The 27,903-nt window shown below is 44.5% G+C and overlaps 1 protein-coding gene across 2 annotated transcripts in view; it reads left to right on the top strand.

The window, feature by feature from the left end:
* AFF2 (ALF transcription elongation factor 2) overlaps positions 1 to 27,903 on the top strand; it is a 449,605-nt gene that overhangs the window by 131,866 nt on the left and 289,836 nt on the right. For both annotated transcript variants that reach the window (XM_078065010.1, XM_078065009.1), the window contains exons 2-3: positions 11,191 to 11,311; positions 20,888 to 21,748. In XM_078065010.1, the coding sequence (XP_077921136.1) occupies positions 11,191 to 11,311; positions 20,888 to 21,748 (982 nt within the window). The remainder of the gene's footprint in view (positions 1 to 11,190; positions 11,312 to 20,887; positions 21,749 to 27,903) is intronic.

The raw sequence follows: 27,903 nt of genomic DNA, 5'->3' as shown, positions 1-27,903 counted from the left end.
CCAGCTGGAACACAGCTGCCTGATTTTGCTTCCCACCCCACCCCAACCTGAGAATGTTCCCACAGCACTTTGTTCCAATAGGCACATCATGCGTCACCCTGTACTATGATTATTTTGGAATGGATTTGCCTCCCCTTCTGGGCTGTGAATTTCTCCAAGACTCGCACTGTGTCTTATTTTTTTCCAAGCACCAAACGTGGTGCCCGATGTGACGTAGGCACCCAGGAAATGTTTGTTGATTAAATAGACGAGTTAATTAATACATTAATTAATAGATCTTTGTCAACGTTTGTCACTGAACTTGGGCAGAAAAAATATGTTTGCCTGTCATTTGTTCATTCAGTCAGTCAAAAAAAAAAATATTTATTGAGAGCTGAACACTGAGCTTGGCACTTTTCCAGATAAATGGGAAGCAAAAATGCGTTAATTCCTCTCTGGTGACAATTTTGTTGAATACCCACAGTTCTCTCAGAGCAGGAAAGGGGGGAAGACAGAGTGGTGCTGGAGTAGAAGGGAGAGGGATGGATGACAGGGAATTGGGAGTAAAAAAGGGAATCCTAAGGTCTCGATCACTTGCACCCACTGTGATGGGGCCTGACGTTTTTCCCGCGAACTGGCTCAGAGGTGTAGTCTGAGGGCAGGTGAGTCGGCTAGGGCCACCACATCAAAGTACCACAGACCGGCAGGTTTGAAACAGTAGAGATGGATGGTCTGTCTCACAGTCTGGAAGCTAGAAGTCTGAGATCCAGGCGTGCACAGGGTTGGTTCCCTCTGAGGCTGTGAGGGAGGGGTGTGTTCCAGGGCTTTCTCCCTGGCTGGCCGTGGCTTGGCCACCTTTGGTGCTCCTTGGCTTGTAGCAGTATGGCCCCCGTGTCTGCCTTCACCTTCACGTAGCGTTCTCCCCGTTCAAGTGTCCCCTTTAACAGGGTCACTGGTCATATTGGATTAGGGGCCCACCCTCCTCCAGGACAACCTCATCATAGCTGACTGAATTTCATCCGCAACGACCCCATTTCCAAGGAAGGTCACATTCTGAGGTATGGGGGTCAGGAGTTCATATGAATTTTGAGGGGAACACACTTCCACCCCTAACAGCATGGGGCGCCTCCTCAGACACCTCATCAAGGCGAGAGGGAGAAGTGGGACCCAGGAAAACGTCCCCACGCTAGGTCCGTGTGACGCGTGAGGAGGCAGGCGTGGGTCATGACAGTAAGCGGGGGACCGGACGAGCAGGCGGCGCCCGGCTGTGTGCTCAGGCCAGAGCTCCGGGGGTGCCTGCCACGGAGAGGCAGGGGCCCCAACGGTGAGCCTTTAAGGGGTAGGTTTTGCCTGGGTAAAAATTAGCGAGTCCACGCGGATCAAAGGGTTTGGTGAGACACGAAAATGGAGTCCGCCTCAAACTGTCAATTATCAACTGCTCGTTAAGGGCATTAATTTCCTTAGTTTGCAAGTAATTAAGAATACGATTTCTGAGAAAATATTGTTTTAAATTAAGTAGTTATTGAAATTGCCTTGCTTATAAGCTAACCGAAAATAAAACACCTTTTAAAAAGTGTCATTTATGAGAAGCCAGGTTCTATTAAGGCTTTGACTTGGAAAAGAATTCCCGATATTTAATGGGCATAGAGAGGAAATTCTTCAGGCGGCTTTCTCCTAATTCGAAAGACAGAGTTGTGCTGTGTGGCTTGGCCAGAGGCAGCAGGTATGGAACTGGGGACGTGGCAGGCAGGACGGCGCCAGGATCCACTGGGGCTGGACAAGAGATCATCAAGAGCAGAGGGTCAAGCCAAGCCCGGGCCGGCCCACGCCAGAGACCTTTTGAGCCCTCAGGAGCACTCAAAGCCTGTCACCGCCGTCTCTCGTGTGGATCCAGGGACTCGTGTCTGATGACATAAAGCATACTCACATTTCCTTCAAGTAGCTCCAGGTTTAGATCTCAAAGCTCTTTAAAGCTCATCATTAGCCTCAACTCTGATTAAAGAAAGACCTATAAATGAGATCATTTCAAGCCGACACGAAAGCCAGCATGAAGAAACCTTGGACGAATAAACAAGAACATAATGAAACTGATTACGTGTGGATTGGCAGTGGTGAACAGGATAGGTGCTGACAAGAGCGGGAGAGAGAATGTTCTATGGTGTCTCGATTTTTATATAGTTTCAGTTTTTGAACCGATTCAAGAGTCATATAAGTAAATACATTCACTATATTCACTGTCTCATTGCCGGTACTCTTGGTGGTAGTACCCACTTCAGGCCCTTGCTAGCTTTCAGAAAACTGTTTTGAAAGCTCCTGAATCATAAAGTTGTTTGTAGCTCTCTTGGTTTGGCCGCACCGAATGCGAGGTGCTTGGAAAGATACCAGTTTGTGTGACCGATGGGTCAATGAACCAGAAGAAGTGATAGTGAATTCTCATTTTTAATGAACAGATCAGAAGTAGAGTTATTTTTAAGTGATTTTCAATAAAAATGGAAATCAGACACTCAACCTAAGAAAATGTTACAAAGGCCACAAAGAAACTCAGGGATGTTTATCTATGTCTTGTGCGACGCTATCTTCCTGTAGTGGGGTACCTGAGTGTGGAAGGCGGGGGGCTTGACGGGAAGGTGAAGGAGATGCAGGCTCACACATTCGGAGCCGCCAAGAAGAGGAGGGAGATGACACTTGCTGAGGAGACAGACCCCTCTCTCTAGCAGTCGTGGATATTGGACCGTGTCTCTTAACTGACGGTTAGAGTGTGTGAGGACAAAAGAATTTAATCTCACCGCAAACACTGCTTTTAAAGTACATTTTAACCGGCTTCTAGAAAGTTATTGAGAAGCTGAGTGCCACTGCAGACAGATGGGAACCTTTGGGTTGCCAGACTCATGGTCATTCGGTATAAAAGTTGCATTTCCATTAAAATGGAATCCTCTGAAAAAAATGGACTTTTAGTGCACTCTTAGAATATTGTTGATAATCAATATTCATTTGAGTGTCTACCCGCACTTGCTCTTCTCAGAAGAAGCTCTAAGAGCCCCTGCTAAGCCGAGAGTTGTGCAGAGAGTTCAGGTTTTAGACATTCCCCCTGGATCAGTTGTCCTGTGCCTGTCTCATGAGCCCTGCCCGTCTCTGTTTCCTACTGGCATCTTCTTTGAGGCTAAGAGGGTGGCTTCGGAATTCTGGTGGCTTCTGCAGCCATTCTGCTTGCATGGCATACTAACGATGTGATGCTGGGCCTATTAGCCTCCCTGGGTTTCGTGTGACTCAGTTGCCTCCTCTGCAAAGTGAGGATGGCAGTAGCTCATCAGAGTTTGGGTGAGGATGAAGTCAGATCATACTCATAAAATGCCTAGCGTAGTGCCTGGCATGGAGCAAGGAGTCAACAGAGAGTAGCCGTTGGTGGTGGTGGTGGTGGTGGTGTTCTCCTGCCTGACAAGTCTATTCTGGCAGTAGCTGCTTTTCACTATCGAGGCGTTTCTGACTACATATATTAGCAATGTCGGTTTCTGAATAATAGAATACATCTGTTCCCCACAGGGGCCTGGTTCTTGATTTACTTTCATGTTAAGTCCATCAGATTTAAGCACACCCAAATGGGCCCAATAAAGAAGTTTATATACGAATGATCCTATCATATGTGAAGACCAGAAGTTGTTTTCTATTGGATGCCCGAGACCCACTCTGGGACATTCTGATGCCTTTGGTCTGGCTTGTGACCCCGGCATGAGGCTTTATAAGATCTTCCCTGGGTGATTCCCATGGGCAGCCAGAACTGAGAACCAGATGATAGAAGATTGATAATATTTGGAAATATTTTAGATTAAAAAGTTAAGACTTTAAACCTCACGTCAGTATTAGTTTGTGAACGAAGTCCCTGTATTTAGTGCCTCTATCACAAAGATCATTTCTGAGTCTATGGAGAAAATGTCTTGGGGGTATCTGGCGACATACACTTTGCCCTCATTTGTTACTAGAAAGACTTTAGACCTCAGCAATAGTGAAAGCTGGCTATAATTTTGGGGGCATAAAGGGAACTTGTGCAAACTACATGTCTCAGACTTTTTACAAGAGCACTGAATTAGGAATCAAGTGAGTGGTGTCCTAGATGTAGCTCTCATAGCCTGGAACAATTTTCTTTCTTTCTTTTTTTTTTTTTAAGATTTTATTTATTTATTTATTTATTTGACAGAGAGAGAGATAGTGAGAGCAGGAACACAAGCAGGGGGAGTAGGAGAGGGAGAAGCAGGCTTCCCGCCGAGCAGGGAGCCCGATGCGGGACTCGATCCCAGGACCCTGGGGTCATGACCTGAACCGAAGGCAGACGCTCAATGACTGAGCCACCCAGGCGCCCGCCTGGAACAATTTTCTGAGCCTCTGTTTCCCATCCTTACATGGAAATAAGATTCCCTGCCCTGCTAATTTGCCAGGTGTTGCTGGGGCGCACGTGAATTAATGTGCAGTGAAGTTCGTGGGGATGAAGGTCAAGTCCGGCTGGGGTGCCAGTGATCCCAGCCCTTAGTAGTTTCCAAGAGCCTTTCTCATCCACCATCATATTTAACCTTGACACCACCTGCAGGAAGAGGGAAGGGAAAGATTATTCCCATTTTACAAATAACGAAACTGAGGCCTAGAAATAGAAAACGCTTTCTAAATGATCAAGCGACTTTGAAGTGAAAGAGGTAGAGCCCCAGCTCAGCTCTTCTGAGAATGGATACTGTCATTTCTGGACACCCTGCAGAATTCTTAAGAAACCGCAGAACCTGTTTATTGGTTGATCTTGGGTTTGGTTTTCACTAGGCTTTTGCCATTCCTGGATGTAATCAATTGCCTTTGCCACTCAAGTATTGCGTATTTGTTATAAGTATTACAGCATTTGGGGAGTTTGGTAGGCTAGTCAAAATAATTTTGTCCTAAGCCTAAGGCAAACACTTTTTAAAAGTGTTTTCCTTATAATATCTGTATTTGACATGGCTTATTTATGTACAGGAAGCCTTGCTGTGGTCACCTGTAGCGTGGTGTCAGTGACTTGGAAGCCACAGACCATTCCCTTAAGGAGGAAAGTCTAATGGGAGACATAGAGGACCCTGGTGAAATCATTATAAGCTCACAACAGTGAACCCCCTTAATAAGCACGGTGTACCATAGGACCAGGAGTATACAGTGGAATATTAGATAACCAAGGAGTGAAGTACTGATCCATGCTACAGTACGGATGGGCCTTGAAAATACTATGCTATGTGGAAGAAATCAGGCACAAAAAACCACATATTGTATAATTCCATGTATATGAAATAGCCAGAATAACCAAATTCATTCAGAGAGAAAGTAGATTAGTGGTTGCTTAGGGCTAGGCTGGGTGGGAGGATGGGGGAGGGCAGTAACCAAAGGGTATGGGGCTGCTTTTTGGGGTGATGAAAATATTCTAAGATTATATTACGGTGATAGTTGCAGAACTCTGTGAATATACTGAAAACCACTGGATTGTACACGTTAAGTGGGTGAATTGAATGATATGTGAATTATATCTCAATAAAGACTGTTCTATTTTTTTTTAGAAAGGAGGGGGTGGGGACCAGGAATTAAGGGGAGCTTAGTGACACAGACACAAGACGAGGAGATTGGTTCTTGGAATGTCTGCCTCACCCCACTGCAGGATGACTTGACAAGGTTTCTGCATGAGCTGAATTTTTGCTTTTGTTTTCAGAAGTGGAGGGAATGGGGGTATCCCCAAGGTATTCCTACAAGGACATATTGAGCCAGTTTCCTGCCAGGACTTCTGGGAGTATTGGTGTATACTTCCTTTTGAAAAGCGCAGATTTAAGGGAACTCTCAGAATAAGCACTTGCCCGTTTCCCTAAGACCTAAAGAAATTGGCATGGCCGAATGGGCAGCTGGTCGATGTGTAGAGTAAATGTCTTATGTGTTTTCTCTCCTTTTTGTTCCTATCTTGATTTTTTTTTTTTAAATAAGAGCCAGTGTCTGTGGGGACAGAGTCCATCTGGTGAAGAGTGGTTGTATGCAGAGGTCTCAATGAGTCCCACAGTTTAAACATGACTTAGAGGTTCCACTGATTTTAGAAACTCCCTTTCAAGGTCATGTTCACATCTTCAGATCCAAGGTTCTCATGGGTCTCCCCTCTATGTGTAAAATAATTATGGCCTGCTTTTAGCGTTAATAGTTTTGAATTTAGCACTTTACATTTTTTAAAGATTTTATTTATTTGAGAGCGTGCGCACGTGCACACAAGTTGGGGGGGCAGAGGGAGAGGGAGAAGCAGACTCCCTACTGAGCAGGGAGCCAGAAGCAGGGCTCCATCCCAGGACCCCTAGATCATGACCTGAGCCAAAGGGAGGTGCGTAACCAACTGAGCCACCCAGGCGCCCCTAGCACTTTACATTTAAGTGCTCATGGATATTAATAGATAAAATAAGTACATAACTTGGGGGGTGATTTTGAGGGTATTCAATAGCAGAGTTTTTTAACTAGTGGAAGCCGTGTAAAGATTAGGTCAATGTCAAATTCAAAACAGGGCTAGCCATTGACAAAAAAAAAAAAGTACCACTTGGAACTCTGGAACATGTAGCAAGTATAAATACAAATTTTATAGAAGGCAGAAATTCATTCAGGAGAGCCATAAGGAGTGAGTTATAGCTTATGTTTGTCCCTTGGGTGAATTAAATATGTATTTTTTATGCCTTTACAAAGATATTAGCCAAAATAAAGGTATTTTCGTGCCAGTTGGATTAGAAAATGAGATTGAATTATTTACCTTCATGTATGTTGTTACTACAGTAAATCCTGTATTAGTTAGTATTTTTGAACAAACTTGTCATTTTAAGATAGCAGTGTTTTTTTAATGTTTCCCCAACTAGCTTTGTAAAATCACCAAATGAGGTAAACGATGATTATTAAACTTCATGAAATACACAGACCAAATGGACTTCAACTGGTTTTTACTCTCCCCGCCCCCCGTCAGCTTCTACCCGCAGGTGTAGTTAATTTTTATGATCCTTTTAGGGTCTGTACGTTCGGTGTAAAGAAACTAATGGTTTTTCTGTACTCGAATCCAAATTAAATGCAATCTCTAATCAAATACAGTCCTAAGGAAAGTTGACCAACAGAGCGCCAGTGGGACTGATATTTATTCTCGAGTGTGATGGAAGCGTGGGCTGCAGAAGGCACAGACCATGGGGTGTTAGGAGGAGGCGAGTCTGGGCACTGGAAAACCTGGGTTCTCACCTCCCAGTGCTGCCACAAACCTGCCGCGAGGCCCATTACCTCTCTGAGCTCAATTTCCTCATCTGGAAAACGAAGAGACCAGAACTGCATGACTGCCAACATCTCTTCCGGCTCGGCCAGTCTTGGTTCTAAAAGACGAGCGTGCATCGTCAGCCCGAGCTCGCTACCACCGGGAGCTAATGAAGATGGCGTAATTGAACTTTCTCGATCTCCGTGAATCTACAGGTGCTCTGGGTTTTATCATCCTAGTGATGCACCTGTGGCTTCTAGTGATGAAGACCGGAGTTACGTGTGTACATGATCCTATTGAAGTGCAAGGTTAGGAGAGTATCTGAGAGAAGGAGAAGATGAGGAGAAATCACTTGACCTCGAAGGTGGAAGAGACACAGGTTCACATCTTCCTTTGCCTTTCCCTCGCTAAGGGCTTGGCCCAACTCTCCTCCTCAGGAGTGCCGTAGTTTCCTACTGTGTTAACGAGGGCAGTTTCTCGGGTTCTGAGGCCAGGGGGACGGACCGGTGGGCGAAGAAATCAGAGCTAACAGAAAAGCCCCATTCTAGAGGGAAGCTTCTCACCATCACACCTTGCATCGGAGTGAGTAACAGAGTAGTTACATGCAACTCGTTCTTTCTGTCCCTTTCCTGTCAGCTAGCGCAGTGGTCGGGGAAGTGGGGATTCTGAGAGAGAGGCTGCAGAGAGAGAGAGAGAGAGAGAGAGAGAAATCAGAGGCCTTTGGTTAATTAAGAGTAAAGTGAGTTGTGAGTGGGTCGGTTGGTGGTTCTGATGGCACCGTAATGTGACAAATTGTATTCTATCTGGGAGAAAAAAAAGCTGGAAGAACGTCCTAACTTGCTATGAGGGAGAGAGGCCTCCAGTTGAGCTTTTTGGCTCCACCTTCCAACAGGGAAGTGGGTTTTCACACTGATAGGACCAATTCCCCCAGTCTCCATCAGTGTGAATAAATTTGAATTGTTTAGCCCAATCATATGGTGATTAATTCACATTTCTGGCCTGCGCATTTCTTCATGGGCCGTGGAGCCCTTCCTTTCTCTGGAAAACAAGCCCAGGAGTGTACAAGGTACATCCCATCATCGGGGGACAGCCATATGCTTTCCTGTGGCCCCCGTGGGGCTCACAGGTTCGAATGCAACCTGCCTGAATCATAAGAACTTTAATTGAGTAGATAAAGAGGTCCTCATAATTATAAACTGCAGTAGGTATAACAAGAGGCTAAATACATAGCTGTGGTTTTAATTAGCTGGTGCTTCAAATTAGTAATTTTGGTTTCAGTCAGAAATCGGTGACGTTCTACACTGTGAAAGCCTCATCACCATGTAGTTCATTCCCCATTATACCTTGCCCTGTGAAGCTTTCAATACAACGCCATGCTGAGCGAAAGAGGAAGAATTTGGAGCGATTTGGTTGCCTTCCAAGAGCAGTGGTACTCTGTGGAGATTCAATTCATTCTCGCCAGAGATATGAGAATTAACTATTCTTTGTTATATGTGTTAAGAAATGCAGCAGGCAGTTTGTTTGCAACAGATAACACCCATGTGCACACTCAGTCCGCTATTCACATTTTCATCTGGAATTTGGTAGCTAATGAACTGATGCAAAATGGAGACAAGAGCCTCCTCACAAATTAAGCCCAGGTCGAAAGTGCCCAAAGTGCCCTGGCTGCTGGCCGCGCGGTGTCATGCAAGTTGAAACACATTTCCTTTTCTTCTCCTCCTCCTTCTCTTCCTTCAGGGTTTTAATTATATCTTTCCCTCGGAGGAGAAGGAAGGTAGTTTGCAAAGCCAAGAGACCAAAGTACTTCGGTTCTCTTCATGGGAGAATTAAATGTGATCTATGGGTCTGTCGTTCCGGGCTGTCAGGCGCACCGAATGAACAGATAGCTAGAGAACTGACATCTTGCTCGCATTCCTCAGAAGCACGAGAGCTGGGCTCTTGTTTTTGTGTGGAGACTCATCTGCTGTGGCAGGCAAAGGAATGAAGTGTCTTCCTTTGCAACAAACCTTCCTGGCGCCCCCACTAAATATTGCTTTAACCTGTTGGTCCGTCTCCACCCCTGACGCCCTTCTCTTTCTTGCATGTGGACACACCGAAGATGGGCTTGGGTGACGCACGGCCACGCACGGCCAGTGCATGGTGCTCAAGCCTGATCTTGTGCTCCGTGTGCACGGTCTGAAGATGTGACTGTGTCTGCTTGGTCGCGCGTCGGCCTCCAACATAAAGAGGTTGTGACCCACGGCAACCGTGTGGGGTTCTGATCTCAGCCTGCGACCGGCGAGATGATGCGAGCAAGTGTCACCCCTGCGGATGGTGTCTGAGGCTCCGAAGGATAGGCTGCCTTCCAGGATCTGGACTTGGCATCTTTTTGGACCAGACGGGGCCCAGATGTGGGGTCTGGGCTTTGTGTAGTGCTCTGGAGCTTCTTTGTTTTCCCCAGATGGTGATAACATTCGCTGAGCGCCCTCGTGCCTGGCCCAGCGAGCTCCTCCGTGTCTGGCATTGTTTGTATCGTGAAAGCATAACGTACGTCTGAACATCCTTTAAATGTTGCCACTTTTTTTAAATCGGAGAAATGAAGTGTTGTTGATTCAGAAGATAAGGCTATCAAAGTCACTTTGAATCTGTCAGTTCAAGGATTCCTGTGGAGAAAGGGGAATGATTAAGTGTAGTGGCATCTCACACTCCATGTATATCAATATCTAGTTAAGCTGCCATGGATATTTCATGCTCTGGGCTCTTATTTTGTAAATTAAAAGTTACGGTACTCATGAGCAAACTAGGTGACCAAGGATAGGCATTGAGTTCTGGGATGTATTCAAAACCTGTTGACTATACTCTTTTATCAGTGTATCTCTTGTAATTCCTTTAGCTATTATGTTCATTTGCATGCCAATTATCTAATTAAGTCGTAACATGGCAGTATTAACATGTACCTGCTAGGCATTTTACATACGTTTATATAATTTAAATTTGCCTTGCATATATGTGCTCACTTCAGGTAAGATTTCGATCAAAAGCAGGGGAAAAGAAAACCCAATGGACAAAATAAAATCCACCACTTTTGAGACTTACAGATTATAAGGTAATACGCACATTCTTGCCTGATTCTTCGTCAGGAAGCATTTCATTCTATAAAATCCCAGGATCCAGAGTATATGTTAGATATTGCCTGGAGGCTTCTGTACTGATCCGCCAATGGGAGAGCCTGAAACGCGATGAGTCACAGAGCTACACAGCGTTTATAAAACATGTGTGCCTTAAGCTCATTCGAGGCTTTTGACACCTTTCATTGTTAGCTGTTTGCCATTCAAGCCAGACACCTTTCTTTGTGAAGAGTTTCCTAAAGAGGCTGTCAGTCTCCCATGACACATACTAGAAGAGCAAAGACACCACCACCACAAAAAAGGAGTGTGAGCGAATGAGCGGTTCGGTGTTTTGTAGACTTCCAAAAATGTCGGTAAACTCTCCTGTGATTTTGTCACAACAGGCTAACTCCGGCTGTGGGCTCAGGACAGACTTACAGTTGGTGTGTGACATCTTGGTTAATTCCTTTCCTTTAGGACTTTGTGTGACATCTGTGAATTCTGAGCCCTAAGCAGTTGGCAACACAAAGCAACTTGAATTCAGTACTTTTCTGCACAGTGGACTGACTCTTGGGGAGCCCGTAATTGCCTGTGGTACTCAAGCAGGGACAAGGGAAGAGGATCCTGGAACATTTAAGTGGGCATGAGTATGGTTTCTAATAAGCACCTTTCCATGTTCTTCTGTATTCCAAAGAACTGGTCAGGATCTTAAACCCCTTGGGAGTCAAGAAAAGGTTTCTCCGCTCCCTCTTCGGTGTATCCGTTTGGGTAGCCTTGGCTTGTATTGTTTTTCTTCTTAGTGATAACAAGGGAGATCTGAATGACATGACTAATTAATCTCTTTCTCCTTTTGTCTTTTTCTTTTCCTATCAGTCACTATGAACAAGACCGTAGTGCACTTAAAAAAAGGGAATGGGAGCGGAGGAATCAAGAAGTCCAGCAAGAAGACGATCTCTTTTCTTCAGGCTTTGATCTTTTTGGGGAGCCCTACAAGGTAGCTGAATATGTATGTGATTTATCTTTCGGGAAAATGGTTGCTTGTTACGTTTTTGAACACATTAATCAACATTTAATCTATTTTTAAAGCACCCAAATCATTTCCAGGAGAATATATTTGACAAATGAAATCTATACATACACTGTATGTGGGGCAATTGCAGCTTTCTGAAGAAGTCTTCAGAGACAAATTCTGTCTTCTTTGGGGAGGACGGTCAGATTTCAACGGGACTGGTGAGACTTCCTATCTCCAAGGAGTTCTCTCTGGCCCAGCACTTCCTGGAGCAAGCAATGGCCCTTGACGCGTTTCCCCACCTTGGCTGTTGGCAAGGCAGCCCCTGAAGACTTCATCAGAAGGTCAATGGCTGTGTCTCTTTCTCTCCCGATCAGTGCCATCCCCTGCAAGCGAGGCCACCGCTTTCCTTTCCCATGTTAGGTTGTTAGCAGTGTGGAGTGGTTTGAGTGATCTTTGAAAATCCTTGTTCTAGGAGAAAGGGAGAAGCCAATCATTTTTTCCTGGTGGTTAATCATCCTGGATGAGGAGATTGCCTCAGCTGGGGGTGGGGGGGGTAGGTAGCATAGCCAGGTTGATTGCCTGGTGGTGTTCTAGCTAGTTTGTAGCTCCAGTAACACTCCTACTGCTCTGTCTGCTAGTACTGATTTCACAGTGACTGCCTCTGAACTTTCTATTCGGGGTGGGACTTGGGGGAAGAATCTTGGGGAATTGCTGGCAGCTGGTTGGTATTTACTGAAATTTACTAGCAGTGTAATTTTCCATAATGAAACAAAATGATGTAAGAGTTAAAACAACAATAGAGGAAAATTTCTGAGAGTCGTGCTTTTAGAAGGGCACCAATTAGGGGACAATGACTTGGAAAAGGAAAGGACAGCATCGGCACAAATACCACTTTGGGGTAGAGAGGAAGCTGTTTGGCTCGGTGACCACTGAGCCCAGAGTCTTGCTGCCTTGTTCATGATAAGTGAGCAGCTCTTGACTGAGACTCGAGTGCCTTCTGAGTTCGGTAAGTCTGACCGAGAGAGTTAGGTCACCTCAACTACTACTTTCCAATTTGTCAATAATAGTATAGTCCTTAAAAAAGGATTTCTCCTATCTCAATTGACTTAATTTACATACCGCCTTTGAACACATGATATGATGAGTTTGGCGAACGTTTGTTGAAGGCCCATTACGTGCTAGTCACTGACGAATGCACAGAGAGGAGTAAGACCTCATCACGAGTGACGGAAGGCATGAGCGCAGGGCAGCTGTCACAGAGGTAGGCAGGGGAGAGGTTAGGGGAGACTTGGTACCTCGTGCCAAGGAGTTCGGACACAATTCCGTGCACGAAGAGAGGTCACTGCAAGCTTTCAAGTAAGGGCATGGCCAGGACAGACAAAGAATTTTGAAGATGATGTTGGCAATGTGGTGAGTTGGTTGGAGGTGAGGCAAACGAGAAGGCAGATAAAGAAGCTTTTGTAGTCAGCTAAGGGGAGTTCATGGCAGGGAGGATTGAAGGCAGCGCAAGGAAGTTGACATGACGAGACTGGGTGTCTGACTGGCTGTGGAAAAGGTGGGACAGGAGTGAATGAGTCCCGTATTTTTGACTTGAGAAGATGGCAGTCTTGTTAACAGGTTGTTCAGGAGGAAACAGGGCTGGTGCTTGCAAAGAAAAAAAAAATTCTGTTTTGAGCACATTTGGTTTGAGATGCCGGTGGGATATGAAGAGAGACCTATCCGGTAGGCATTGGGTGTAGGAATCTGGAGCTAATGAGAGCGCCCAAGAGAGAGAGTTAGGTGTGAGCAGGGAGGTGGCAGTGGAAGCCGTCAGATTACCGAGTAAGAAGGACAAAGAGAGAATCTTGGGGAGCAGCAACATTTAAGCCGGTGGCAAACTAGGCACCAGGAAAGGAACCAACAAAGGAGTGAATGATCACAGAGGTAGGAAGAGAACTAGGAGAGAAACATTTAATAGAAATCAAGGGGATACAGGGTTTCATGGAGGAGGGCATTGATAGTTATTTGTGTTCGAGAGGGCAGGAAAGGTCAGGACTGGAAAGTGGCTGTTGGATTTGGTAGTTAAGGGGGCAGGGGGATCAATGGCCTTAGGGAGAGTTGTTTTATTTGTTGATGGTGGTGCTCATTGTGGGAAGTGAACTGCCTGGACTCCTTAAGTAAATGGGAAGCGAGTTTTTGTTTGGAGGGGGGAAGAAAGGAAGGTAGGTTAGAACCTGAGGGGAGAAATTATATGGAAAGAGGGGTTTTTTTTTCATAATGGGAGAAATGTGAACATGTTTGGAGATTGATGGGAAGGACCCGATGTCAGTCAAGAGGGAGAGGGTAAAGGGACCTGAGGAAGAGGTGATGATGAGTGGGGCAGAATCCCGGAGAAGATGAGCAAGCACAAAATCAAGAGCATGTGAAGAGTGACCAGCCATGGCAAGATGCTGTGGCCTCCATTTTTTTCCAGAAAATGGAAGCGAGGTCAAAGAATGATGGATGCCTTCTCCCTTCTTGAGAAAGAGGAATAACCAGATAAGTTTTACGTCATCTTTGGATGAGTTAGAAAATGAGCTTAACTCAAAGAGTCATTCTTAAAGTTCAAACTCTACTCCATGCTCAGTGCTATTACCATGATGAGGTGTAGAACCCTTGGTTTATCCCCTCTTTATAACTTTAAGTCATGTTGACTTAATGGTCTTGTACCTTTAAGGTAAATGCCATCTCTTGTTAACAAGGCCTGCAATATAGATGCATATTTATTTTTAGATATCAGCAGTGTGTTTTTGAGCAGGCAATTAAAAAAACCTGTGCTCAACATTGCCAGAAGGTTTCAGAAGTCATCTGTCTTGCTATGACAAGGGTGTATCAGGTAGAGATGCGAGGTGGGAACTTTCGTCTAGCTCAGGGCCAGGCTTATTGTGTGATTAGTTGCCAGTTGCCTTTATGTTTCTTGATGGGGAAGAGCTGTTGTTCTTCAGTCAAGACTGTATAGGAGAGGAGTAAAGCTAACAGTTGATGACCTAGTGGTTCTCTTTCTTTCACCATTGCTTTGGTGACCAGCTGCCATCTTATGCTGTGTCCGTGTTCAGGATCCCCTGGGAGATCACCGGAGCGTTTGCCTTTCCTTCCCCCTCGCCCATATTATGATACTAGAACTGATGTTCACTTTTGTCAGCTCCCTAGACCTGGACTGGTGTGGACACCCTTGGAGTATCTGGACACACCAGTGGCAGTGGGAATTTTAGAGCTGGCCCATGGTCCACTGGTAGAGACAAGGACATACCCCAACCCTTCCTTAGGGTTGTGGTGGGAATGCTTATCAAATTAAAGATCAGGACTTTCAGGAAACTTCTTGCCACCCTAAAGCCTAAAACGTGGCCTGATCAGTTATCCAGTAGTGTTGGTAGTTTGTGAAGTAGCCAATGAGCATCGGTCCCTAAGACCCACTGCCCTTTCTTGGCAGTTAGAAGAAATGGTGATCTCTCATCATCCTGGCTGATTTCTTCCCATTCGTTGCCTCACCCCTACCATTCCCAGAATGGAAAGAATGTTGACCACCCCTACATTTGGTTGGTGATGGGGAACTTCTCTGTGAGGCTGCTTCTGTTGCTTATAACTTTCAAATTTGACTTTGTGCTATGGTGTTGAGAAGGATGTCTTCAAAAGCACTTGAAAAACGTGAAGCTGTTTGACATGTCTAGGCTAGTGTGGAAAGACTGGGCGGGTTGAGGAACTGGCGTGTAGCAAGTGCCTGCTGAATGCCAGGCACATGCCAGGGCTTTCTATGTGCCTGTTTAGTCCTTACGACAACTGGAGTACTCGTTTTCCTCATGTTGCCCACGAAGAATTTGAGGCTCAGAGAGGTGAAGTGGCTTCTCTGCAGCTTCATATCTGTGCCAGTGGTGAATCTAGAACCCAGTTCTGTGGTTCAGTACCTGTAACAGGAAGCTGTTTCTCCTCCCGCAGGAGGTCAGAAGACCTTTGATAAGCTGACCTACCTCCTGTGTGACTTTGGTGAAGAAACTTCATTTCTCTGACCTATAGTTTCCTCCTTTCGGAAGTGAATAATAATACCTGATTTGAAGTAATCCCTGATAATAATAATAGGGCAACAACAGCAACTGACATTTTATAGCTCTTTGCACTGTACGAGAATGAGGAAAACAAGGCACAGAGTAATTAAGTGGCTTACCCAAGGTCACTTGGGTTGGGGAAGTAGAAGCCAGACTGAGGTCAGAGCTGCTCTGCTGACTCACATGGTTGTTGTAAGGATCAAGTCAAACGAGCCGGGAGACCTTGCTTTGAAATCTGGAAGGTGCTGTACAAGTTTGAGATATTATCGTTATTATAATTAAAGAAAGAAATAGCAACTTACAGCTTAGAGAGATTAACTGTAAAAACATTACAATTAGGAAAAGAAGGAATTACTAAATCACATACATTAGTCACAATGAAATAAAGGGAAAAAATGAGCCTCGAAACTTAAATTATTTTGCTACTTTTTATTAAAAAGAAATATGATGGTACAATTGCCTCCTAGCGCATTAGTCTTGCGATGAACTCCTACTACTGATTTGTAGATAGCACTGGAAGCAAACTGAGGCAACTTTGCATTTCTTAGAGTAATGAGAGGCAAAAAGCTTAAATGAAGGAGTGCTGTTAGTCATGAGCCACAAACCAGACATATAATTTATGACTGAAAATACTTGGAAAATGCATTTCCTTGATGATGGAGAAATTGTGATTATTTAGAAAGTAAGAGCTGCAGAGGTTACCTTTAAGAATCAACCAATTATCTAGAATGGGAAGTAAAGAATTGGCCAATTGAAAGAAGCCCATAATTGATTGAAATGGCTAAGTTTCATTTTTGCCATGTTTATAATGTCCAATCAAGACTGCCAAGAATACCTTGCTCCTTAATAGGATTACTAAGACTCTGGAGGGTGCAAAAGAACATTCGGTGTGAATCAGAAGTTGCTGTGGTGCATGAGAGTGCATTGTGTAGGCGTACAGAAATGCATTTCAGGCCCCATTGGGTTTTCTATCCAGTGGCTCTCATATCTACATCTTGAGAAATTTAAAAACTGGTTGACAGTTATCCAGCTCCGGTGGTAGAAAGGCAGAGAGGCGACTCAGGCGATCCGGACTGTGCTGCTAATTTATTTGGAGATTGTTAAATGGTGGACTTTTTGAGGCTATGTGTCTGTGTGTCCTCCGTGCCTAACCCTGCCTTGTGACTGTTTTGAATTTACCAGTATGTGTCTTAAGCATGACCATGGTAATTCCTACTTGTAGCCACAGCACGTCTGTTATGCAAAGCGTATGGATCTTCCTTCAATCAGCAACTCAGAAAGTGTCGCCAGTGAACTCAACCTTGAACTGTCAGCTGTGCAGTTCCGCTCACAAGTCCCTCTGAGACCATTGCTCTGTGAGGAAGCTAGTCGAAGGGAGTTGACACCCCTTCATTCCTCCAAGTTATCCCAGCTCTGGCCCTGTGTCTTTTGTGCACAGGAAAACCCCACACCTGGAGCTATTAGCTTAGCCCCCAAACTCCACGTATAGATACGCCTTCACTGCGTTAGACTTTAATGTAATGCTCTTTTTTTAGTCATCATAAGAAAAAGCCACATGAAGAACATCTTTGCATCTTCTGTAACATTGGTGCTGAAAAATTGTTTTATTGTTAAAAGGTTCTTTTTTAAAAAGATTTATTTATCTGAGAGAGAGAGAGAGAGCAGGGGGATGGGCAGAGGGAGGGGCAGAGGGAGAGGGAGACAATCTCAAGGAGACTCCACACTGAGCAAGGAGCCCCACATGGGGCTCAAGCTCACGACCCATGAGATCATGACCTGAGCCAAAACCAAGAGTCGGATGCTTAACCGACTGAGCCACCCAGGTGCCCCATGTTCAAAGGTTCTTATAACTGAACAAATGAGAAGAATTCCTTTTTACATTTTAGTATCTGGCAACCATTTGTCTTATTTAGTAAATTAAGATATGCTTCCTTCCATCAGACAAAGAGAATTCAGTAAACTATGAGTTTTTCCTTTTTGCCTTAGCTACCAGGAAGCTCAAAGTTCAATTTAATGTTCAATCGTGGTAACCAAGTCAGCCTGACTTTTGCTTTTCTATTTATGTACCTTTTACTCCAAGCTATTGCAAAGCCTTTATTTTGATATAGGTAGGGTATGAATGATATTTGGATTCTATTCATGTCCAACAATTTTTTGAGTATCTGATATGCACCTAACGGTGCTCAGTCCTGAGGATATAAAGGTGAACAAAAGGTGGTCTCTGACCTTTAAAAGCTCATAGCTTTATGCAGGAAAAGAAATTACTGTAGTATACCCTATATGGTAGGAGGTTGATTTTCTAGACATATTCAGAGAACTTTTAATTTTCCTCTAATTTTATTTATGTAGACACAGTTTTAGACATTGGCCAGTTTAGAAGTTTTCCTAATTTCAAACATATTTTAAAACCTAGAGATGGGGAAAAAAAATCTTAGCATGCATTGGAAACCCAGATCATTATAACAGTAGAAATAAATGAAGAGACATTCAAACCTAACCAAGGTTCTCTCCACTGAAGAAAAGATGAGCACGTCCCTTTTATTTACTGCTGAACAGGACCAGGAATGTGACTAGCTTGCTTGCAAGCAAATGAGTCATAAGGTTCTTGAGTCTTGATTACAGTTGACCTGGAGAGAGTGAATTATTTGTCAGGACTTTGAGATATTATCCTGGTCTCTTTGACATCTCAAGGCAAGGTTCTGATGCTGTAGGGCTCAGTTTCAGTGGAAGCTCAATGAACTTTCAGTGGAAGTCCAGTAAGGTCTCAAGGAAAGTTCAGTCAGTTGAACTTTGAGCTTCCTGGTAGCTAAGGCAAAAAGGGAAAAGTTCTTATAGAATTCTCTTTGTGTGAGGGAAGGAAGCAACATCCAAATTCATGAAATGAGGAAATGAGACGGTATAAAACAAAGGCATTTAGCATGGGAAACGAAATGGTGTCATCTTCCCCCTTGCTGGGTCAGATCCTTGAAGATAGCCAGTTATTAGTGTTCATTAGGCCATCATCTGACCCAAGAGGTAAACTGTTTGAGGGGCCAGAACAACTCTGTAAGTATTTAAAGCTTGCATTAAATTCTTTGTTTACGATTTTATTTATTTATTTGACAGAGAGAAGGGGGATCACAAACTAGGCAGAGTGGCAGGCAGAGGGAGAGGGAGAAGCAGGCTCCCCCGCTGAGCAGGGAGCCTGTTGTGATGTGGGGCTCGATCCCAGGACCCTGGGAACATGACCTGAGCTGAAGGCACACACTTAACCGACTGAGCCACCCAGTGCCCCTAAAGCTTGCATTAAACTCTTACTGGGCCCTCAGCATGATGAAATCTCTTTGTTTTGAATTAAGGGACTGAACAGGAGGGAGACTGGGTTTGGCTGCTATCCAAATGGTTGGTCATACACCGCTGTCGAAGGAGACCACTCTATCCAGAGTTTATTCTGGCCTTGGCTGAAGAGTAATTTGTGCCATTAAAATGGACAAACCTAGGGATTTTTAGGGAATAAAAGTGATTTCTCCCCATCTCTATCTATTAAATAGGCCTTTCAAATATACTTTGGAAAATGGAGCGATTATTCAGCTGAGGATTATATGGAATGTTAATTGTTTAATCACTGCTTTAGCACCAAGGTTGCATGTGATGCAATATCAGATGTTCTTGTGGATAAGAAAGCTGAAACAGACATTGGATTTCTAAAATTCCCCACCTCCAACAGGACCCTTGTAGCATATATTGACCATACTTTTCCGTAATCTCTAGAATCCTATTTCCCTCACTGCCCTCATTTCTTTGGAAATGTCTTATATGATTTCACACATGCTATGAGTTGGATACTGCATACAGTACACGGAGATCATGTTAACAACGAGACCAAGGTCACCAGTTTGATTCCCTCTCTGGTTGCTCCTTCTTGGTATCCTTTGCCGGCTCCTCTTCTTCTCTCGGTCGCTTATAGGTTGACGTTCCCCAGGGTTGCCCCCTGAGCCTGATCTTCTCATTCTGTATTTTCTTTCTCTGGGTGATTTCATCCATTTCCAGCACTTCACCCTCCATTCATCTGCACACTTCCATCTTCACATACAGAGAACAGCACACAGCCAGACAGCCTAGGTTGAGACTGAGATCCCAGACTTGGATAGGCACACTCCCTGTGGATGCCAGGAGCTTGGGCTGGGTTAAGGGCATGTGAGAGATCTGAGAAGTTAAACATCTATCTTCAAGTGGAGGCTATATCAGTGGGGAAGTTGTCACCCCTTCCCGTGCATAGAGAGAAGGCCTATGGCCCCCGGGGACCTAGAGGCTGCATAGGGTGGGCGTCTTCCCCATCCAGTGGTCCCAGTGCTGCATGGCTCCGTGGAGGCTAGTAGCCTTGTCTTATCGCAACATCTTGGGCCAGAATAGTGCAGCCTAAGCACAAAAAAAGTCCTTTGCCCTTTCGAATCCAACAGCTTGTTTTGAGAACCCCTTTGGCAGGTACAGGGAATAATAAAAAGTCAGTTTTGAAGATCAACAGCTGAGCTTTCGTCAAAGTCATTTCCAAGCATATAGCTACCCACCATTTTCTAGTTATGAAAGCCGTGCTTTCTGTATTACAGAAACCCATGCAGCAACTTAATTATTTGAAGAACAACCACAGCCATTTTTAACAAGATTAGTATTTCCTACAGGGGATGATATAGCTGGTCTGTTGATTGTCCATAGAATGATTTAGTTGCCAACATCACTTTGGAAATCTGGCTTTGTTTTGATTTACGTAAGCAACAGTTTCAAATTCTTGAATAAATTTTTCTAAATCATTGAAAAAACACAGGAGAGCTTGAGTCAGTGTTGATGAACAATTGCACCATGTCAAAGTAAACAAGTATGAATCATCAATACGTAGACACAGTTGCCCCCAGAATATGTGGGCAGACACCAGTAATTTATACAGTCCTTTGATTAAAAGGAATTAGACTCGCTTTAGTCATGTTAGCTCAATTAGATGTTGAGCTTTTCTAAACCAATATATTCATGATTGCACAATTTCACTGACTTCCCGATCCAATGGGCTAAGCCTTTTTCATGGTATAATGTGGCGCAAAGGGCTGACGTGTCAAAAACAAATATAAGTCGAACGTTCCATTACAATTCCAGTGATCACTAAGCTGAAGTTGTTCATCACAATATGGAATGTAACCGTTCAGCTCATCTGACCTAAAATAAGTTACTTTGCTAATAAAATTCATAAGTGACGTAATTTAAAACTTTCTCCCAATGAGCATGTTTAAGGGCAGGCCAGGGAGTATACAGACGTTAATCACACAGCTCATTCCAAGAGGCTCTTTCAATAGTGTTATTGATTTTTTTTTCCTACATAGCACATGAAAAGTATGAAATTATATGGCAGCATGAGAATTTTAAAGAACCCTATATGCTAGTCTACTTAGGACATCTGTTTGAAACATTAACATTAGGAAACACAAACCTATTCATTCTCTCTCCTCCCACCCCCATCTTTTTGTTATTTTAGACAAACAAAGGGGATGCACTTGCCAACCGAGTCCAGAACACGCTGGGAAACTATGATGAAATGAAGGATTTGCTAACTAACCATTCTAATCAGAATCATCTAGTGGGGATCCCAAAGAATTCCGTGCCCCAGACTCCCATCAACAAAAACGAACCGAGCTTTTTCCCAGAACAAAAGAACCGAATGCTCCCACCTCACCAGGATAGCACTCACCCCTCGGCACCAATGCCTCCACCTTCCGTCGTGATACTGAATTCCACTCTCATACACAGCAACAGGAAATCAAAAGCTGACTGGCCACGCGATAGTCATAACGCTAGTGTTGTCCCAGCCAGCCAGGCCAGTGGTCAGCCAAACAAGCTGCCGCCGTCTACACAGGACCAGCCCCCAGCCCGACTGGAAGACTTCTTTGTCTACCCAGCTGAACAGCCCCAGGTCGGAGCCGTTGAAGAGTCAGACGCTTCTGCAAAAGAAGACAGTAGTCTCAAGTCCAGTGCAGGGGACACGTTCAAGGAAATCTTTCAGTCCGTCTCACCAGAAGAATCTGAATTTACAGTGCAAGCTCCTGGGTCTCCCCTAGTTGCCTCCTCTTTGTTAGCTCCCAGCAGTGGCCTTTCGGTTCAGAACTTTCCACCAGGGCTTTACTGCAAAACAAACATGGGGCAGCAAAAGCCAACTGCATATGTCAGACCCATGGATGGCCAGGACCAGGCACCGGATGTCCCTCCGACACTGAAACCTTCCATTGAATTTGAGAACAGCTTTGGGAATCTGTCATTTGGATCACTCTTGGATGGAAAACCCAGTGCAGCCAGTTCAAAGCCTAAACTGCCAAAGTTCACGATTCTCCAAACAAGTGAAGTAAGTAATTTTTAAAGTTTTGTTTTGTTTCTTTTTTCTTTTTTTTTTTTTAGTTCACTGCTCTAACCTCTGTAATCAAGTATTCACAAGCAGCTCTTATTTACCTTCTTGAGCCATAGATGAGATACTTCAAGGTCAGAGTCTGAGTCTCGATCTTCTGTCGCTTGTGACTTGACTGATAACCATTCTGCAAATACAGTTAAATCTCCATAACGTGGAATGGCAACAGACAAGGTCAGTCTGAGTGAATGAAAAGTTGCACTTAGAAAATAGTTTCGGAGAGTGCACTTTTAGTCATATATACAAATTAATAACACTGGAGATTATAATTGGTCGTAAGCAGTGTGAGGTCCAGGAAAAGATTGGGAGTCACCATAGGCCTTCACTAGCAAATAGCATCTCATAAGCATAAAACACAGAAGCTCCTTAAGGTACAAGAATGTAAAAGTGTGATTTGCTGGCATTGGAAGTGGAAGGCATTCTTTAAGAATCTTAGTTTCTTGAGTGCTTGCGGGGCCATTCCTTGGCAAGATCCTAACGTTATCTTCCGCATCTCTCAATCTTCCCTTCTGTACCATGGTCTTCCACAGGTACCTCCATAACCCTCTTAGACTACCTTGATCCCTTCTGTCAAAGCCAAAGGCATTGTGCTCAACCACAATCCCACTGGGTTTAGAATGACTAAATGTCCTACCCATCTCAGGAATCATTGCCTTATAAAAGAGAAGTCGGAGGGACCCAAGCCTCTCCCAAAGGAGTGAATCGCTAATGATTGGATCCCAGGCCTTATGGCTCCTGGGTGGGGGACATGTATTGGGTGCCCCTCAGATACCACCATGTAAGTGGCTGCCTACTGCACCTCCAGAGCTTGATTGGAAGAAGCCACTGCTTTTAGATTGGATTCCTGTTACTGGTGCCTAAAGGCTTGAAAAGACACAGAGGAAGAAAGTAGGTTGAAATTCTTACTCAGTAGGAGGCACAGACAGTCAGTGTGAATTGTTGCAGATTCCAAGTTAGTGGTGTCTGAATTAGAGAAGTCTGACCATGTTCGCCTCTGGCTCTCGCGCCGTTACTCATTATTCGTTACTCGTACTCAGTGGACACGGTGATGGCGGAGGACGATGGGACCATGAAGGGAGGGAGGAGCAGGGCTGTCGGTTGTATTTTCGGAATGTATGCTTTTCATATCGTTTCATCTCTGAGGTGGTTTTGCTTCTTGTATCATCATTCATCGAGTCTTGTCAAGCTTCCTCCTAAGTATCTCTCCAGCCTGTCACCTCTCTACCCTCCCCGCCTTCGGAGCGCCCGTGGGCCCCTATGATGGCCCCTTCTCTCTGCTCTCCCTCCCTCTGGTCTCAACTCTCTTCCAAACCATCCTCCATCCGGGCTGACCTAATGGGCAGATCCAGCCATGTCACTCCCTGCTTTGGATTCTTCCGTGCCGTCTCATTGCTTCCCGGACAAGTTCCAGATTTCTTAGGCCCGCATACAAAGCTCTTCACTCTGATTCCATGCTCCTTCTCTGACCTCCCATTTCACCATTTCTTCACATGCAGATGAAGTTCCAGCCACATGGAGCTACCTGTGGTTCCCCGTCATGTCATGCGTTATCACGCTTCCTTGCTTTTGTGCCTGCCGTTCTCTCATCCTGGAACATCTTTCCCTACCCTCCCTTGTCTTTTGGTGAAGTCCTGTTCCTCCTTCAAGTTTCCTCGATTGTCCCTTTCTCTGTGAAAGCTTCCCTGACTCCACCAGGCTTACCGCAGACTGCTTCCTCCAGGCTCCTCTAGCGCCTTACGTACACCTTGACTGGCACTTACTTCATGTACTGTAGTCACTCGTGTATGTGTCTGTCTCCTCTATTAGACTGTGAGCTCCTGGAGAGCAAGGAACATGTCCTTCTTCTCTGTATCCCGAGCGCCTAGCAAATGCCGGCACATAGTAGATAATAAATGTTTGTTGAATGAATGAAGTTCAAAAATGGTTACTCGAGTACATTTTCTAAGCCATGGTGTTAATCAACTAACATGAACCAAGGTAAACAAATGCTAGAAAATCCATCATCAGTTATATCTCTTGAATGGTACCCCATCTGCCTGTGTCTTACTCTGCTCTTCTCCTGCACAGTTGTTTGGAAATCCTCATCCTACTTGCCACTGGATGACTTCATATGGGATTGTAATGCTTAAGATCCAAACAGAAGCCTGCCTCGAGAGAGGAGTATAATGAGAGGCTGGGATATCATTCTTGTCCCTTCTCTTGCGCTGGTGTCTATGGCACTCAGGGCTGGTCTGGGAATGGCACTGGCCCATCAAGAGGTCTGTCAGCCTGCGTCCATACCTTGTTAGCCGAGTGACAGGTCACAGACCCAGTGAGATTCACTCCATTGTAATTCTCTCTCTTGTACATTCACAATATGGCTGACCCAGATTCAGAAACGACTTCATGCTTTTTTTTTTTTTTTTCTCAATGCTCTGGCACACCAATGAGTGGTACATTTCCAAAGAGGGTCTGAGCTGTCTTCAACTCTGGAGATGATGATCCAAGGAGCTGCCTGTGTGCACGCAGCCTTTGGTGATGGTACAGATAGACTTTGGGAGAGCCTTGTACCAAAAAATGGGTCAAGTGCAGTAAAGTCATGATGAGAGATCAGTGGAGAGAGTACTTATCTTAAAATCTAGGTCTCAAGGAAGGATTTGAAAGAGGGGTGGGACAGAAGCTTAGGGCCCTAAAGTCAGGAGAACAGACTGCCTTCAAGGGTAATGGGAAAACTGAGGATAGGCCGAAAGGAAGCGAGAGGTCCCACAGCCTGCCCGGGAGCTTACAAGGGTGTAGATTAAAACGTGGGCATAAATATAGACAGGGTGGAGCGTTATGGAGCTTTGCACCTAATGGAGTTTATGTGGCTGAAACTCTGACCAAGTCGGGAAATTCACCCTATCAAATCTTGATGCACTCTTCAAAAGCACTTAGCATGAGAATTCAGCCCTAGTCCCTGGCGCCGAGAGGTCCAGGCATTGGGTTCTGGGTCCCCAGTCAAAGTAGCCATCATTGATGAGTGGTAGCATTATTCCTTGGAGTTACTGCTAAAAGGACTTGTCCAGAGAGCAGTCACGGGGTCTCTGTGAGTATTCCCCACTCTGTCCCTGGCTTTAGTGAGAGAGGCCGGCCCGTGTGTTAGTGAAGTGCATTTGGGAGTGGGGGGGGGGCGGGGGCTGAATGACCAGAAAACAGCATTCTACGATACAAATATACTTGTGAGTTGAGAGACATGAACTATTACTGAAATGGAATGAGCATGTGCATGTGCCCACGTTTGCTTGTGTGTAGAGTGGGGAAATTTTAATTATGGCCCATCCTCGAAACATTTCCTTGCCTCTTAGAATGTCTGTATCAATGATAAGAATTCTAGGAGTCTAAGTGACTTTATTGCAAAAGGTCAGCTTTTCAATTGAAGCATGCGTTTGGAACAAACTAACTCGTTTAAAAACTTAGTTTTACAGAATTTACTAACATTCCAGGCAACCCCGCCCTCCCCCAAAAAAGACTGATGTGTTCTACAGTTGAGCTTAGAAGAGTTTTCTGGGAACTGCATCTGAAAACAGTAAAAGACCTATTTATATCAAGTGGAAACTGAGGGTAGCTTGCAGATGGTATTTTATTAGGAAATGAATTTGTTAATAAATGTAGCTTTATATGTGATTTCATGACATATGTTTTTGCTTACATTTTTCATTAGGATAAAAATCTTCTGGTGTGGCTAGCTTTGCATTTGGGTGCAATTCGTCGGTAGGATTGTTTGGGAAGTAAATAATTGCATGGCAATGAAAGGATTGATGACAGGTAGTAAGTATTTCCATTCTAGGTCAATAAGCTTTCATAAGTACAATACTAATGGGTGGAGTGTATGGTGATCATTTGCCTCACAAGCTGCTCTTGGCTGTGACCTAAGGCTATCTCAGGCTCCGATGGCCTCAAAATTAGGAGTCTCTTAGAAGAGTTTAATGGAACTGATACGAATGATGGGACCTGGCTTTAGCTTATTTTAGTGGCTGGCTTTGTCAACCAGCTAAAAAGTTATGGCCCACATTTGTGACTGTGCCCATTTGGGTTTGTATCCTATGCAGTGAACACCGTGGGTATAATTAGCTTTATTTACGATGAGGTAGATAGGAAGCTCAAGTCCCTTGTGTGAGAACAGCAGAGAATGCCGGGAGCTTGGCATTCGTGTGCTGGATATGCCCAGGCAGCTCCGCAGAGACCACAGAGACCACAGAGACCGCTCCTTCAGAGAACGGAAATGAACTAGTATCCAGTCCGAGGCTAGAACAGGTCTTATTCCCACCCCATCGGGAATAAATGAAGATACCCCTGGAAGTCCTCCCCCTTTCAGGGTGCCGCAGAGGTCTTGACCTTAGCACATACTCCCTGGAAGTATGGGGTCCAGAAAGCTTTGTAAATCCTCTGCCAGTCCATTGCCTAGCGGTTGCTTTTTGATTTTGCTCTTTGACTAACCCTTCCAACTGCACGGTGTCACGGGTGTTAAAAGTTCGTTTTCCTTACCACACCTCTTCATCCCCCTGTAACTGTAGTGTCTCCCTCAGCTGACTGAAGTGACCCCAGTCGAGCCTCTGGAAAGGAAAGCCGGGAATACAGATAGAACACGGAGCCTTACATTGTTTGTGACGGAGAGGTCAGAGGTGCTGCTTGATTAGGAAGGGTGTCTTGCTCTGGAGACATCAGCTTTTCCTCTCTGTGCTTTCCCAAGGCTCTTTCTGGTTCTCAACCATGCTGTCCCTCACCCTCCATTGCTCATTAGCACTAGGCCGACTGAGGAGTAGAGCTCAACTTGGGCTTAAGTAAAGATCTTGCAGATCCCCGGGTTTTTGTTTGTTTGTTTGTTTTGTTTTGTTTTTTCCTTCTCATTTCCTCAAGTCCTATTCTTTAGCATCTGTATTTTCTTTTCTAAGGCTGGATGTGAGCGATTCTAGTCCTCGGCATCCTGGAACAATGTCTGCTATTTCTTGGTGTTCTGTGCTTTTAAATCCCTTGTCGCTTTTAACATTTTTTTGGTTGGAAAGAAGCCAAAATATTGACGTATTCTTATTCCACAGGAAAAAAAAAAAAAACCCTTTAATCCCTATACTATGCAAATTTAAGTCATCCTTAATAATGATACATTTTCAAACGTCACTATTTATTCATAATTTCAGTTCATCTTTAGAAGATAGCTGGAAGTCAATTTCATGTGAAGGAGAACGTGCTATACCAGCAAGTAGGGTTTGGACGATGTCCTACTGAGCTGTGGGTTCCACAGCTGGCCTTGACTTGCTCTGTGAACTTGAGAGAGCGATTTTGCCTCTTGTTACATGGGGAGTTCACACTAGCTCACCAGTGAGGTTTCTTCCAGCTGTCCATCTCTGAGGGCAGGCTAATCCTTTGTGACGGGCCCAAACCTGCCTTGTTTGTGAAGTAACTTCAGTCGTTCCCTCGTCGCCCACACCCCACCGAGAGTCTGGGGACAGCATGGAGGAATACTAGCCCTGCCTGCGCCAGCCTCTTACCACCATCCCTCAGAACGGCTGGGGAAGTTTTAAGACTAGGTACTAGGGGAAAACTAGAATTGGATCTTCTTTGGGGATTGGATACTAGTTCAGCCCAGATTCAACTCATTTTTAAAAAAGATAAACAGTTATCTGCTATACTTCACTGGAAAACAGCAAGCTGTGAACTCAGGAAATCACCTCCTAATCCCTTTGTCGCCACCCACTCACATTATGAAAGATGGAGAACTTCTCTTTTCACATTACTTCTCGGAAAATATTTTTGACAGATTCAGTATGCAGTAAAGTGATAAGCTTTTGTTACGTGTGTTCCAAATCATCCTGTTATCACTGGATATATCGATTAGCTTAGTACATTCTGAACCAGTCATAAAAAACAGGCTGCTCACATTCTGTGTTAAAGAATAAGAAAAATTGACAAGTAGATAACCATATTGATTCAACCCAAATAGTGAATGCAAAGGGCTTTAGAGAGGAGTTATAAACTCTTTACGGCTGTTGTAAGTCTCTTTAGTATTTTTTTTTAATTGATGTGAGAACAAATAATCTTTAATTGACTATCTTTTTAAGAAGTACTGTGCTTTGGTTGCC

This window comes from Halichoerus grypus, chromosome X (assembly GCF_964656455.1).
Source record: "Halichoerus grypus chromosome X, mHalGry1.hap1.1, whole genome shotgun sequence".
Classification (NCBI taxonomy): domain Eukaryota; kingdom Metazoa; phylum Chordata; class Mammalia; order Carnivora; family Phocidae; genus Halichoerus; species Halichoerus grypus.
Note: the sequence above shows the minus strand (reverse complement) of the source record. Positions and strands in the feature narration are given on the sequence as shown.